The sequence below is a fragment of the Phaenicophaeus curvirostris genome, chromosome 15 (assembly GCF_032191515.1).
Source record: "Phaenicophaeus curvirostris isolate KB17595 chromosome 15, BPBGC_Pcur_1.0, whole genome shotgun sequence".
Lineage (NCBI taxonomy): Eukaryota > Metazoa > Chordata > Aves > Cuculiformes > Cuculidae > Phaenicophaeus > Phaenicophaeus curvirostris.
The window spans coordinates 14,961,829-14,977,100 of record NC_091406.1 but is presented as its reverse complement, the minus strand read 5'-3'; the positions used below and the strand labels follow the sequence as shown (position 1 = coordinate 14,977,100).

At 41.3% G+C, this 15,272-nt stretch overlaps 1 protein-coding gene across 10 annotated transcripts in view; it reads right to left on the bottom strand.

Moving 5' to 3' along the window:
* The window catches only part of TENM2 (teneurin transmembrane protein 2), a 596,193-nt gene that overhangs the window by 48,555 nt on the left and 532,366 nt on the right, over nt 1–15,272 (bottom strand). For all 10 annotated transcript variants that reach the window (XM_069869284.1, XM_069869285.1, XM_069869286.1 and 7 more), the window contains one exon: nt 5,166–5,312. In XM_069869284.1, the coding sequence (XP_069725385.1) occupies nt 5,166–5,312 (147 nt within the window). The remainder of the gene's footprint in view (nt 1–5,165; nt 5,313–15,272) is intronic.

Sequence of the window (15,272 nt, the reverse complement as noted above, 5' to 3'; positions counted from 1 at the left end):
GCAGTGACTGCATTTAAGCTTTTCTTTTTTAACCCACATGCACTTGTCCCCTCCCTCTTGATCAAATCTGGAACAAACAAATATAGCAAAATTTTGCTTGTTTTCTGTTTTTCTTTCTCTGAGATTACATAGTCTACCTGTCAATAAAAATTATAAGTAGAATAACCTTGAAATGATGCCAAAGGTGGTAGAAGAGGGAAAGAAAGAAAAGCCTAGAAAGAGCAACCCCAGTCAGCGATACGGGACCCCAGCCAGGGCTGCTTCTGCAGAGACCAGAGTTCTTACTTAAATATCTCTTCCAAATTATTCCATTGAGTTCAGGACAAAGGCCCTTCAAACAAGAACTCCTGGTAATAACTGCAACCAACAACTAGTGAAACTATTCTTTAGAAAAGAAATATGATTTTTGCTATGCATACATTGTCCACTTTACTTGGAGGCACTGTAAGGTCTAAGGTAAAACCCAGCTGAACATATACAGTTTATGAAGATTGTTCTGAGATACTAAAAATATTTTTCAATTTAGGAACAAGCAAATTATTATAAAATATTTACTGTAAAAATATGGGTATAAATAGTCCCTGGAGTGATTTCCTTATGCAATATGTCAATAAAAATATGAATTTGGAAAATAAGGTACCTTATCCCATTCCTCAAAATATCATTTCTAATCCCTTAATTTCCTAAAATAAATCCGTGGTGAATTAAATGGGTTATACATGTCTGTTGGGGGGATTATACATTGTAATCACAATTACAGGTCTTAGAACGAAGCTATTCCTAATCCCTCCAAAAGATGCTTAATAGCTATTAGACTACTGTGGGACTGATTAAGGAAAGGGATCAGATTTAGAAGTGGCCACAGTGAGTATATTATGTACTCCAAACATGCTTTGGAAAACAGATGCATTTTCCAATTAAGAAAGATCTTAGAAATGAGTCACTGCCAGAAAACTCTTTACCTTTTAGTTAGGCTTTCTCCTTAAAAAAAAAAAAAGGCAGACAAATAAATAGGCAAACAAATACTTAAGTCAGAGACTTTCAAGCTTTTCCAGCACAGTAGCCTATGCACCCCAGCCCCCTAAACAGGTTCATAACGAAGACCCAGTTAAGCCCACAGCCAGATTTGACATGTGCTGGTAAGGACAGGCACAACTGAATTTGCCAGTGCTACCTCAGATCAGGCACAGATCTACCTGAACAGCTCTAAGAGGAGAAAACAGCTCTGGACGCTCTTTCCTCCCTCTTCTCAGGAATCCTGTTTTATTTATGTGAGTAACACACACTGCCATCTCATTTAAAATGAAGATTTTCAAGGCTCAACAAGACAGGGACACGTCTGCCTCTTCTAGGAATAAACCAACTAAAGGGCATTAATCTAAAATGGAAAGAAAATATTAAGTATAATCTTTCATTTTTCTCTTTTTGAACTATGGTATGGAATTAGCATTGTGGCAGATAATAAGACAAAACAGGACAAATGGTAACCCTTTTGGAGTCAGCGGTGATGCTCTTCCTGACATCCATGAAATGAAGACTTGGCCCAAGGCCTTTGAATCTGATTGTGAGGTACAATTGCAAAGAATGGCTGAGCAGCAGAAGAGCACCAAAATATGTTAAATCTATTGCTGCATGGGGAACAATGAAGACAGAAAATGATTACTGCATTTCAGTGGCACACTGAAGCAACTGTATTTTAATAACATGAATAGATGGATGGAAAAGGAAGGAGGTTCAGCTGTCCAGATAAGTATCTCATTTAGGAAAAAATTATATTTTTAGCTACCCTACTGCTTTTCGAAAGAACAGCTTGCCTCGTCAGTACTACTCTAGAACTACTTGCTTATGTTAACAGAGCAATGTTGGTAATGGAGCAGCAAATGAGTTCAGCATTTTGCTGCAAATAAACTTGGTTGAGTTTCAAATGAAAAGAGAGACTGGGAGGAGAGACAATTTCTATAACTTTCAACAATCTCGTGTTTTATATGAAACTTGGAGTTCTGGTAGCAGGGTGGCACTTTTAATGTTGATTCCCATATTACAGCTTTCAGCTTCGTCTAATCAGAAAACTTAATTGTTTCTGTTCCTTTATATACACAGCCACAATTGCATACAGGTGCATCTTGAAGCACTCAGAACATACCCCTTCCTTGCACTTCATTCCTGCACATCCCTGTGGTCGCCCTTGCAACAGCATTAATAAATATATAGGCCACGGGGTTATTCCTGGCCAGGTGTGTAGTGAATTACACACCTGAAGAGTAGGACAGCTTAAGACAAAGGCAGAACTGCACTCTAAGACACTAAGTATGAAGTGATCAACATGATCAGTTTTGTGTTTTGTGACTGACAATTTGACACACTGATGGGAACGACATGGGAATGTCCTTAGAGCACATATTGGAAAGGACCCCCAGAGAGCTGAAACTCAAAATATAATCAAGCAAACTGAAACAGCAAAAATCCAGAGGCTTGAGGGTGATGTAAGAGTACTGCAGTGCCACACAGCCTATGGCCACCTACACCATGTCCAAAGCACAGCCTGGCTGAATTGACGGGATTGTCTGTTTGGTTTGGCAGGTTTATCATGTAAGTGTGTGGAAAAACAGCCAGCTGAACTGGTGTTGAACATCACCTTAGCTCCCTTACAGGAAAATGCTACAGAAATGTAATATGGATGAGACTATTAGACAGTAGTGATGACTGTCAGATTTAAGTACTGAGCTACAGGTCAGAAGACAAGAGAGTCATTTTTGCCTTTATCATAAAATCTCTCAGTACAAGAAGGATGTTGAGGTGCTGGGGTGTGTACAGAGAAGGGCAACGGTGCTGGTGAAGGGTCTGGAGCACAAGTCTTAGGAGAGGTGGCTGAGGGAACTGGGGTTGTTTAGTCCAGAGAAAAGGCGGCTAAGGGGAGATGTCATTGCTCTCTACAGCTACCTGAAAGGAGGCCGTAGCAAGGTGGGTGCTGGTCTCTTCTCCCAAGTAACAAGTGATAGGAGGAGAGGAAATGGCCTCAAGTTGCACCAGGGGAGGTTTAGATTGGATATTAGGGAAAAAACTCTTCACTGACAGAGTGGTGGAGCACTGAAATGGGCTGCCCAGGACAGCATTGGAGTGTCCATCCCTGGAGATGCTCAACAAGAGTGTAGACGTGGCACTTCGGGACATGGTTTAATAGGCACAGAGGTGTTGGGCTGATGGTTAGACTGGATGACCTTAGAGGTCTTTTCCAACCTTAATGATTCTATGAATCCCATGTGAAAATGTGCGGGTCAAGTGGACTTTTCAGGCTGTTCTGGAAGAAGCACAGATTTTCAAACTACACTCCCACAAGAAGCAATAAGCAGTAACCTCTCTAGCCTCTGGAAAAAAAACCCCTACTTCGAACTGAAGTCTGAATAGCTCTCCCTCTAACCTTTCTACATTTAACCTAGACCAAACTATTTTTTTATGCCACAAACCATGTGCCCTGCATGGTAATGTGGATTAATACTGTACATCTGTTGTACAGCATATTTATTACACGTATTCTTTAACTTCAATGAGCTGCAATCTGCCTTCCATGAACCAAGTTTTAGAATTCTGCATTTTTAAATTGGTACAAACAGCAGAATAGTGTCATTCATCATTTTTTTACCATTCAATCTGTTTTACAAATGCAGACCATTGTCTTGGATAAGTAAGTAAACATCTGATTCCTGTATATCTAATAAAAACAATCATATCTAATCCTAACTCATGTCTTATTTTGAGGAAAATCTGATGATATCTCCATTTTCAAATTTTCCTTCAAAGCTGTAAAAACTACAAACCTTATAGCACCTCACCTTTTTGTTTCCTACACTGCACCTTAACACAAATCTAGTGGGTTTTGTTATATATTTAAATGCCACATCATGTAATTTGGCAGTTAGATTCTTCTCTTTATGATTCAGCAATAGATAGATATACAGCAAATTCCAGTTTTCTGAAACTGAATCAACTCAAGCTCTTTTAAAATATTTCTGTAAGCACTGATCCAGGGAACTAACAGAGGATTTACAGATTAAAACCAGAGGATGATATTCAGACGTGGTTAATACTATGTTATCAAACCCAAATAGACATGTTCTTCAGTTTGGAACTTACTAACAATTTCTACACCCTGAAATTTTATACACAATTAAAGCACTCATCTTAATGACAATTTTACCCTAGATGCAGTCATTCAAATAAGCCAAATGTTTCTTTGCAGTTTTAGGAAATACCATGAGTAAAACATTTATTAATCAGCAAACAACAGATGTGCACTTCAGGTTAATTATTGGCCAAAGAAAACTGAAGGAGTCTCAAAGCTGTCTGGTGTTTGACTTTCTGTGAAGAGCAGAATTAAGTGAAAAGGAATCTATGTGACTCATTAAAGACAATGCAATGAAAGGTATAAGAAGGCTACTTCAAATGAAAGAGATAGAGTAAGCAAACTTTTTTAGATGGCTCAACTTCTCAGAACTGCTTTTAGCCCAGCACAGTCTAATACACCATGGAAGGCTCTACTAAACTGAGATAAACTTAAGCCATCTTTGAAGGTAAACACAGGACACAAATTCCATATTTAATAGGCATATGCCTGATAAAGGAGAGGGAAAACTGAACTGGGATCTCATAGCCTTACCACATATGACTGCTCAGCGCACCTCGCTCAGCCCTTTCAAGTCTGGCACATGAACCGTGCAGTATGATAGCAGCTACAACCACTTACACAGCCTGTGTACACGAGAGCGTGACCCTGGCCTCCAGCGCAGAGCACAACAGTTGCTAAATACCCCGCTCCACCAGCTGCTATGCCTGTGCACACGGGCACAGGGAGCTGCTTTGCAATTCACATGTGCCAAGAGCCCACGGGAAAAAGTTCTGGTCTGCTGGGCCACGCTCTCCACCGTGGGCTTCAGTGGGATGTGGGGTGGGACTGAACCTGTCCGTTCGCTCCCGGCGCAGGCGTCGTGGGTCACCACATCCCTTCACAAGGCCACGGCTCGCTCCGTCTCATTTGTTTCAAAAGAAATGTAACAGCAACACTTGACAACAATGACAGCACAAGTCTTTCTGAAGGAAAATGACTCACGAAGAAAGCGCGTATAACCCTCTGTTCTTTAGGGACTGGGAATTGAAAGACTTTTGCTCACCTCCCTCATTATCCTTGTTATCGGCACAGGCGGTTTCCATGGCAACGTTGCATCCAGGCCCCCTCCAGCCGGTCTGGCAGACACACTGCCAGCTGTTCTGACCCAGCGTGCATCTCCCATTGCCATTGCACAAATCGGGGCAGCCATCTGGTTGAAGAAATGGAGAAGGTGAGTACGAGACACACTCATTCACGTTGCCACTCAGACTTGTGACAATATTACTGTGCAGACAAAAAGGCTCGTTCCTGCTGGTGGGACAAACTCTCCCTTGGCCCAGAGCCACAGCCCTGGGGTGATGCACGAGAGTGAGGAAAGGAGATGCCTCGGAGAAATGGGGACGTAACTCATGCCAAAAGAGGAGGAGTCCTACCATCAGCCACAACATGTTTTAAAAACCCTGTAAAGGTTCAGATCTTGAGTGAAAGGTGTTAGATAGAAATAACAGCTGAAGAAGAGCGCAGCCTCTCGTTTTCCCACTGTACATGTCTGTATACACCTATTTGAAGGTGAACGCCTTCTGCAACAAGCATGCTCAGGGTGCCTGTTACAGTGTGCATTGCATCATTCCCCAGAGCTTCTCTAAACACAAACTTTAAATAAATAACTTTGAAAATATTTTCCTTCTTCTACTGTCACTTTAAAAGTTCTACTTATCTAACACAAAGTTCACTTATATTATGATGTAACATTGAATGGTTTCTGAAAGGTACGTTAGAAGAAATCTATGTTTTGAATTGACTATGGCTATGATGTGACTTCTTGTATAGCAAGAGCTGAATTAGGAACAAAAATATTGATCTGCTAAGGTGCATACCTGTTCTAACAAAATGTCCATAGGTTACAGAATAACTCGACTGCTTTTTCCTGAAACTAAATAAGTCTCAGGAGGCAGTACTCTATTTTACTGAATATTCATTATGAAAGGATAAGAAAACCAAATTCCATCCTGTAAGGTGCTTGAAGCTTTGGCATATACAATCAAATCCATCAACATCCAATCCACACAAGCGTGTGTATTTGCCTGTGGAGGTGAAAGAGGATTTGAGAGACCTGCAGCATATGTCTCATAGCACCTTTTCATTAGTCTGAGCAGGAAGAGAAGGCTGTGTTGCCAGACTGACAGTAGATGATGGGTTCCCATCATTACAAGCTTCCGCGTTTCAATTGGAAATACAGTCTAACCCTCCCATCTCTACAACCACCAGAGAACATCGAATAATCTCACTCCTGCTGGTCTTGGGCAGAAGACTTTATCTCAAAACAGCTCACAGAGATTCATGCTCTCTCCTTTTCCCCTCCACCAGCAGTCATAGGTCACTGCATCAAAATCTACAGGGATCTTCTGCAGCCCCTTCAGGACTCAGTGACTGGCTGGATTAGTCCTTCGCATTTCCAACAGTGATCCCAAGCTGTGACTATTAATTAAGTACTCCACCCTTCCCCAAATATTTTAAGAGCACCAAGGAACTAACGGGCACCCTGCCAGAGTGTGGATACTCTTTTCATCAGCTGTGAGAGAAGGCAGCAGTGGGATATATCCTGAAAGCAAGTAAATATGTTTTCTTTGTCTGAGCAGCACCGCTTCAGATGGGCAGCACTGGAGAAAGACTAAAATGATAGTATGTCCCCTTGGCGCCCCTTGGCCTCTCCGGGTGTCCGGGAATAGGAGCAACTGTTTAACTAGCACAACTTTCACACTAGTGCTGAAAGATTGAACAGCCTTCTAGTATTCACTGCTTTACACGGCCACAGCTCTGAGTTCGTGTCTCTTCCTCCTCCTCCCAGCTGCTTCTGCTGTAGCCAGGTGATGCTAGAGAGAAGTTCCTCTGAACCCATACTGGTTTTCACGCAGCTGCGGGAGTTTCCTATGTAGGAGAGCAAGCTGCCTTGAATCCTTGGTACTCATACAATAGGTATCACAATATGTAAGCATTCTCTATTACTTTTCCTTGTTGGCTTCTTACCTGATACTTGCTGACTAAGTAGTGACTAATTGTGACTAAGCAGTCCACCGCCACATTAATATTTGATGTAATGCTGAAAATTTCCTTTACTATTCTTTTAAAACAAAGAATGCTGGGCCTGTGGAAAGTGCTGGACTGAAACCTCTGAGACCTCAGCTGTCCCACAGAAGAGGTTCTCTATAGATATCAGCAACAAAAGTTTCTGTGCATTGTTAACCAAGGTGCCTGAACCTGCACCACCTCTAGCACCAGCACAGCAGCTTAACCTCCACCACAGCTCTGTGGAGTAAGACACCAGACCTCTGTGAACAGGACCAAGACCATTCAGTTCATTTTATACAGAAAACTATCAGCAGGTAGAAACAAGTCCTAAAAATTTTATTTCAATGCTGTTGTGTGTTAAAACATACAGTGTCCCTTTCACATAAATATAAGGTTATTTTGGCATTACATATCTTAGCTATGAAAAAATTGCACTTCCATTGCAGCACAGGTAATATATTTTCAAGGCATTTCTTTTATCTCTTTCATTTCTCACGTTGTTTGAATGACCAAAATGATAATGTTTGAGGGAAGGTATCATACTGTAGGACAAATTATTTGTTTTAAATGAAAAACAAATAGTAATTGTAAGTATACACACACGGCTGGCTTTATACTGAGGCACTGAAGAGAATTAAATCACTAAAGCAGTTTGCTTTGCAGCATATGAGCAAGATGAAAACATGAACAGTAGGGAGCTAGCAAAATCTCTGGAAAGTTTTATGTGCAGCTGGGGATTAATGGACATGACTTTGCTTTTAGCTTAAAGAGAGAAGCAAGCATCACTGGTAGAAACATGATGTTGCTAGGAAACACTATGCTATCTCTATAGAGTTTATTTAACTCTGGCCTTCCAAAGACAGACTTCATGTTTCAATAACTTAAATATCGAAGGACGGGGAAAAAACATTAGTAGACTACAATAAGATTCAACTACTTTCACAATAATGTCTTCCTTAAAAGATCTATTAAATTAATGATGTATTAACTTTCAAAAAATCTTTAAGCAATGGACAGCTGTTTAGATATTTAGGCAGTGCACTATCTATCACAGAATCAGAATAGTTTTGGTTGGAAGGGGCCTGTAAAGGTTACCTAGTCCAAATCTCCCGCAGTAAGCATGGACATCTGCAACCAGATCAGGTTGCTCAGAGTCCCGTCCAACCTGACTTTGAATCACAGAATCAAAGAATGTTTTGAGCTGGAAGGGACCTTAAAGATCATCTAATTCCTCACTCCTGCCACGTGCAGGGATACCTCAACGTTTCCAGGATGAGGCATCTATCATCTCCCTGGGCAACCCGTGCCAGTCTTTCACCACCCTCATTGTAAAAAAGTTCCTCCTTATATCTAGTCTAAATGCACTCTCTTTTAGTTTAAAGCCATTAGCTCTTGTCATATCGCAACAGGCCTTTGCTAAAAAAGTTTGTCCCCACCATTCTTGTAGGCCACCTTCAAGTACTGGAAGGCTGCTATAAGGTCTCCCCGAAGACTTCTCTTCTCCAGGCTGAACAACTCCAACTCACTCAGCCTTTCTTCATATAAGTGGTCCAGCCCTCTGATCGTTTTTGTGCCTTACTCTGGACCTGCTCCAACAGACCAGTGTCTTGTGCTGAGGGCTTCAGAGCTGGACAGAGGTGTCCAAGCGGGTTCTCACCAGAGTTGTTGACATTTCTTTTGAGGCAGGGTATGGTTGGCTTTCTGGGCTGCAATTGCACACTGCCAGCTCCTGATGAGCTTCTCATCCACCAGCACACCCAAGTCTTTCTCTTCAGCACTGCTCCCAATCCATTCTGCACCTAAGATGTATTTGTGCTTGGGATTGCCCTGGCCCAGGCGCAAGACCCTACACTTGGCCTTGTTGAACTTTATGTGGTTTGCACAGGTCAGTCTCTCAAACCTGTCAAGGTCCCTCGGATGGCATCCCTTCAGCATGTCAACCACAGTGCAAAGCTTGGTGTCATTGGCAAACTTGCTGAGGGTGCACTCACTCCCACTGCCTATGTCATCAATGAAAATATAAAACAGTACTGGTTCCCATGCGGACTCTTGAAGGACACCACTTGTCATGGATCTCCATCAGGACACAATGCTGTTGACCACTACCCTGTGGATGAGACCATCCAACCAATTCCTCACAAAACAGTCCACCCATCCAATCCATATTCTTCCAATTTATAAGTATTTCCATTTACATCTTCCTACATGTGCAGGTGTGCTATGGTTAGTACCAATGAACATCCTCAGCACACACAGCACTCGCACATGGCTGATAGGGCTTGATGCACTTCACTGGGTTTGACAGTGGATGAGGTCACAAAGTACCTGCCTGAGGAGCTCTCAGACTCTCTGCTGATGCTCACTGCTAATAGCTGGACATATAGTCTTTGCTGTGGAAAGACACACAATACAAAGCGTACCCTAAGACTAAATACTTTGTCAAAGCTTGCTTTCATTCTGCAGTCCTAGCTCACATGGAACAGTGTATCACCTCCTGGCTGTCCTACAAACTCACTCACAGAGTAAGGCAGTCAAAGAAAGAGTGAAGTAGTCACTGAGGGAAGGGCTATCAACATCTAACCTCAAGAAATAATCCGCCATGGTATGAAGCCCTTGGTCCTGGCACAGAAAAGGGCCCTTCACGCTAAGCAGACAAGTTGCTATTCCTGATGTGTAGAGAAATTCTACTCATCTTTTCTATTACAGTATGCTTAATGGAAAATGTCAAAAGCTAGGTTAAAAAAGAAGAAAGTGCTTGTTTAAAGTGCTCGATTGACAACCTATTTATTCACAGACTAGGCAGAGTACAGGCAATGGCAGTTCAAGTGTCTTGCACTTTTCTAGCTATGTCTCTGCACAGGGTGCTGCTGTCGGAGGTTAAACAATGCAGCCTCCCTTCTTTTTCAGTCTGCAGCTTGCCTGTGAGACTGGTAACTAGGAGCTCTACAGACGTACACGTGCATTTACAATTAAAACAGCAAGAAAGATGTCAGTACTTTTTGCAATGTAGCATCAGGAATCTGTGACTAGCGTTGTGAGGGACCATCGCAGTAAGAGAAGGTGTCAAAATCAAAACACTAAAATTCATTCCTCTCCATACCCATACCACAGACAAAATGCCCAGCATTCATGTAAAGAGAGTGATATAAGTCAGCAGTAAAGCAAAAGGAGAAAATAAATGCATTATATCTCTAGAACTCACAGAGAATGATATAAACTAGTGTTTTGTAGATACAAGATCTCAAAACACTTTTTAGCATTCTTACTGAACAGAACAATCTTGATAATCTTGCTGTTCTGGAACACTAGGGCTAGTGTTTAATGCCCAAATTTATTTCCTCTCTTAGTTTTTTTCCAACAACTCACCTAAACTGCAGTAACAGAGCAGACTTATGAATGGCTTTCCTGGTGTTTCTTGGTTATTTTTGTTCAAACAGGCTGTTAGATTCTTAACGTGCTCATAGTTTCAAAAGTCAATTTCTTGATAAGTTAATATCATATCACACCTACAGTGGTAAGCAACACCAGAATGCTGACTATCCCGGACCACAACAGTTGTGAACAACTCTGAAACAAACCCTCAAACTCTATGATTTGGTAAGCATAGAATCAGCAAATTTATCTGTTTCAGTGCACAGGGACGCTGCCCCCATGTACTGCTTTGTTCCTCAGCACTTGGAAGGCCCCTCACTTACGTTTCCTCAGCTTATCTGTTCCAATGCACATACGGCAACACTATATTACAATGAAAGGAATGTTGTTGAGGCATAGGACAAATGAACTTAGTAGTAACATGAGAGGACTATGGCTCAAGAAAAAAATAAGTGTGGTATTTTTGCTGTAAAATAGTGGAGTACCTTCTTCTAGGAATGAATTAGATTGCTCTCTCTTGACCGTGCCTGTTACTAAGAAGAAGGATGCTAAGTAAATAATGTATTGTCAGAAGAACAGGACCCTATTTAACAAAACTTGATGAGAAATGAGAACATGTCAATATGAAGAGGAGTATTTAGTCAACTACTACTATGTACAATTACTACATTTATCTTATTTCACATTATTAATATTCACAGACATAAGGGATCACTAAGGTTTGAGGCCTTTGGTTAGACACAAAAGAAAAAGAAAGCTCTTGTCTGAAAGCCTTTATAATCCAAAAGACAAAATGAGCATTAAATACTAATTCTGTTATCTGTTTGTAGCACTTCACATTGCCACAGTCTATGACTGTTGTAACAGTACAAACTAAAGTTTTCTTCATAGCAACAATAGAAAAACAAATAGTATAGAAAATAACAAACCTTGCTGTAAGAGAGGTCACTGTGACCAAAATTAAATCTACTGCTTACTCCAGGCCTGCATAAGGTCTATCGAGTTCTATAGTTTCATATTTTCAAAACTTAAGAGAGATCTATGAAAAGCTGAATTTAACAAGAAAGTCTGCAGAGTCATTATGAATAGTAAACAAAATCAATATAGACAGTGCTTTCTTCTGAAGAAGTGATAGCACTGGATACATTTATGAAAAAATACTCATCGGTTTTATCTACACAATGAAATTATTCTGAGACCAAATTGTAAGGTGATTAATTCATTTTTTTGACTTGGCAAATTAATTTTCAATATCCAATTTTGCAGAGTTCCTTTTCATTCCACTGATACTCACAAACTCCAGGTATACAAATACACATGCACCCAACTGCGCAGGGACATATAGATTTTCCTTTGCAAAAACTGCTTTCAAAACTCCAAAATAAACATTTGAAGTAAACAAAAATATAGAGACACACTGTGTAATTACTTTGTGTTTTAAGTCAAAATTTAATAGCCATCAGAACTCCCAGTTACAGTGGGGCAAATCACTGTGAATAGAGAAAGAAGGGAAAGGGCAGTCAGGGAAAAAGAAGGTAGAGAAATCTTATTCTTTTTAAACTTTTCTAACTTTGAAGGATTATGTAGCTTCTTAGTATAATTAAATGAAAAAGAGGAATAGAAGAGAGAGAAAAAAAGTAAAGATGACATCTCATAATCACTGAAGACAAGCGGACAATGATTTTAGCCTCTATTCAGTTTGCATGTGGAAAATCAGATATCAATCAAGAGGCTACATAGAATCATAGAATGGTTTGGGTTGGAAGGGACTTTAAAGATCATTCGGTTCCAACTGGATGCCATGGGCAGGGACACCTTCCACTGGATCAGGTTGCTCAAAGCCTCATCCAACCTGGACTTGAACACTTCCAGGGATGGAGCAGCCACCACTTCTATGGGGAATGTGTGCCAGAGCCTCCCCACCCTCACAGGAAAACATTTCTTCCTAATACCCCATCTGAATCTCCCCCCTTTCAGCTTAAAACCATTCTCCCTCATCCTATCCCTGCACCCCCTGATCAAGAGCTCCTCCCCAGCTTTCCCAGAGCTTTCCCAGAGCCCCTTCCAAGAGCACAAAGGCTGCTCTAAGGTCTCCCTGGAGCCTTCTCTTTTCCAGGCCAAACAAGCCCAGATCTCTCAGCCTTTCCTTGTATGGGAGGTGCTCCATCCCACTGATCATCTTTGTAGCCCTCCTCTAGACCCGCTCCAGCAGATCCATGTCCTTCCTGTGAGTCCTTATGATCCAAAGCTGTCATGCCATGCATCCTCCAAACAATATCTTCAAGCAGATACAATGGGTTCCCAGCATCTCTCCCCATTTAGCGCAAATGTGGTGCAGCTATAGTCTGGAATGCAGTATCTCTTGTTTATCTTTCTGCCTAACCTCATTTTACACATTCTTATCTGAAGCCTGCTGGCAGTCAGTAAAGTGTTTTCATTGACTTGAACTGACACTGGACCAGGTGGTCCTATGGGTGAAGATGCCCTGCAGTAAAGACTATGTTGTACAGCACAGTGTTTTCTCACTCACAGGATACACGTGAGATTCAAGGAACATTTAAATTACATTTAAATCCTCCTCCTTACAGCTGTTAACTACAGAACTGTAGCAAACAAAAGTAGTCTGGGATATGATGGCACCTACAGAATATACAGAAATGACAGAAAAGCAGTAATGATAATAGCCTGTTTAATTTGGGTTTTAGAGGATAATCACCGCTTTCATATTTTCTGTTCATTCCTTCAGTGAGTTGCTGGTATGCCTCCAGCTATCTGGCAAATAATAAATGAGGTGCATAGAACAAGATACCTAGCAACATTGAAAAAAAATTATGCTTTTTATTTGCTATTGTTATTTTTTAATCCTTCAACTGCAAAGCCTACAGGGCTTAGTTAAACCAAAGAAAGGGCATACAAATAAAAATGACACATAGTATTACAGTAGGCACACACAAGTTCTTTTCTACAGAGTAATATTTTGACTAAAATAAACTCCAATCTAAACCATGTCACTAAACACAAATCAATGCAATATAGTATCAGTTGAGTGAGAGCTGAGGCCCCTTTGAGTGGTTCAGACAGTTCCAGAACAGGCTGGAGAGCCCTGCAGAAGCGCTAGCTCAGGTCTTAGAAGCAGGATAGCCACACAGATCGACAAACTGCTAAGAATTAACCCAGCCTTTCAATGCAATAAAAAGCCTGATTTCACTGCTCAAGCACCACAGCAGTGCTGCGTGCAGTTCCAGAGAGTGCTCACACAGAGAAGGAGCTTCTTCGCGGCATCGTAGCATGTGTCACCAAGGTGCTCTGACTGGCTTCTATGCTTCTTTTTTTAAGTATTTCTGTTTGGTTTATTTTAAAGAAAATATTTTTTAAAAAACTACCCAATACCTTAACTATTTCTTTAGTATAGATACCAAACAATGGAATGGATGAAATAACTATTCACAGATGTGTTGGGGGAGCCTGAGTTAAAGCCATAGAACAGGCCAGCTACAATTTTATTCACTGAACGGGGTGACAAAAAATGGAAAGGCTGACAAGTAAGTTTTAGGAATGCAGAATCCTGATTTCCTCCACTCTAATACTTTCTGTGCAGCCAAACAATTAGAAGTGCTTAGTAAGGTACCTGGGACGTGGAAGTCGTACCAGAATCTTCTTTCAAATTCTATTATTTACTCTATGTCTATGCATTTTTTGTCTTTCACATGTAAAGGCAGGAACTCAGAGAACATCCAGCTTTATAAATGAAATAGGAAAATGTGAGGAAAATGTGTGACTGTTTAGAAGAAGAGAAGCAAACCTCACACAAAGTAGAACTGCTGGTATTATAAAGGAAGTCTTAAGCAACTTGCATCTTTCTGAAGAAACAGAACTATAAAAAAACATACAGACACACACACACAAAAACCCAAAGGAAAGTTGTGTTGCAATATAGGTCACAAAAATTTGATATAAAAAAACCCCAAGGGTGTCACAGCATCACGCCTGGTTAACAAGGGATTGTTCCCAGCAGCACATTCTGGTTTCTCCAGCTTCATTAAGCGACTCAGGCAGATGGGCTCCCGTTACTTTCTTGGAGGGAGAAACCCTCGAGGTCTCCCTCTTGTGCACAACTGAGCTCTCTAACTCTCACCTGCTTCTGGAGTGACCCCCCGCTGAGCTGCCAACAGCTGGGCAGGGAAAAGAGGGGGACAGTTTGTGCTACTCTGACTTCAGGAAACCAAACAGATCAATAGCCAAAACATCCATGTCCACTCAGAAGGCTGGACAGACACAAAGAGCTTCAGCTGAGCCATTTATATAAATAAAAGACTGTTTCAAGAAGGGAGGGAAACTGCATTGATGAGAAGGTTAGTCATAGGACTGAGAAGCTTCTGCAATGCTAAGAGACCAAGTGCTCTGCTGTAGCCAGGAGGCCAGAACTAGTCCTGCAAATGCGGGAAATCCATGAGATCCTGTCTCCACATAGCCCCCCAACACCCACGGGCTGCAGGCAGGGGTAAGGGATGGTAGGAGTGCTGCGCACAGGCAGCATGCTCTCTGCATGCCCCGCTATTCCTAGCCTTAACACAGAAGATGCATCACATCCTGCGCAGAAACCAACTCTGCGTGCTGGCTTCATCAATCATCAGGCGATGATTGTTTTCGGTATGTACCAGCATAACCAAAGGAGTTATAGGAAATATATGGACTATAAAGGTACTGCTGCAGTCCAGAAGCAGCAACA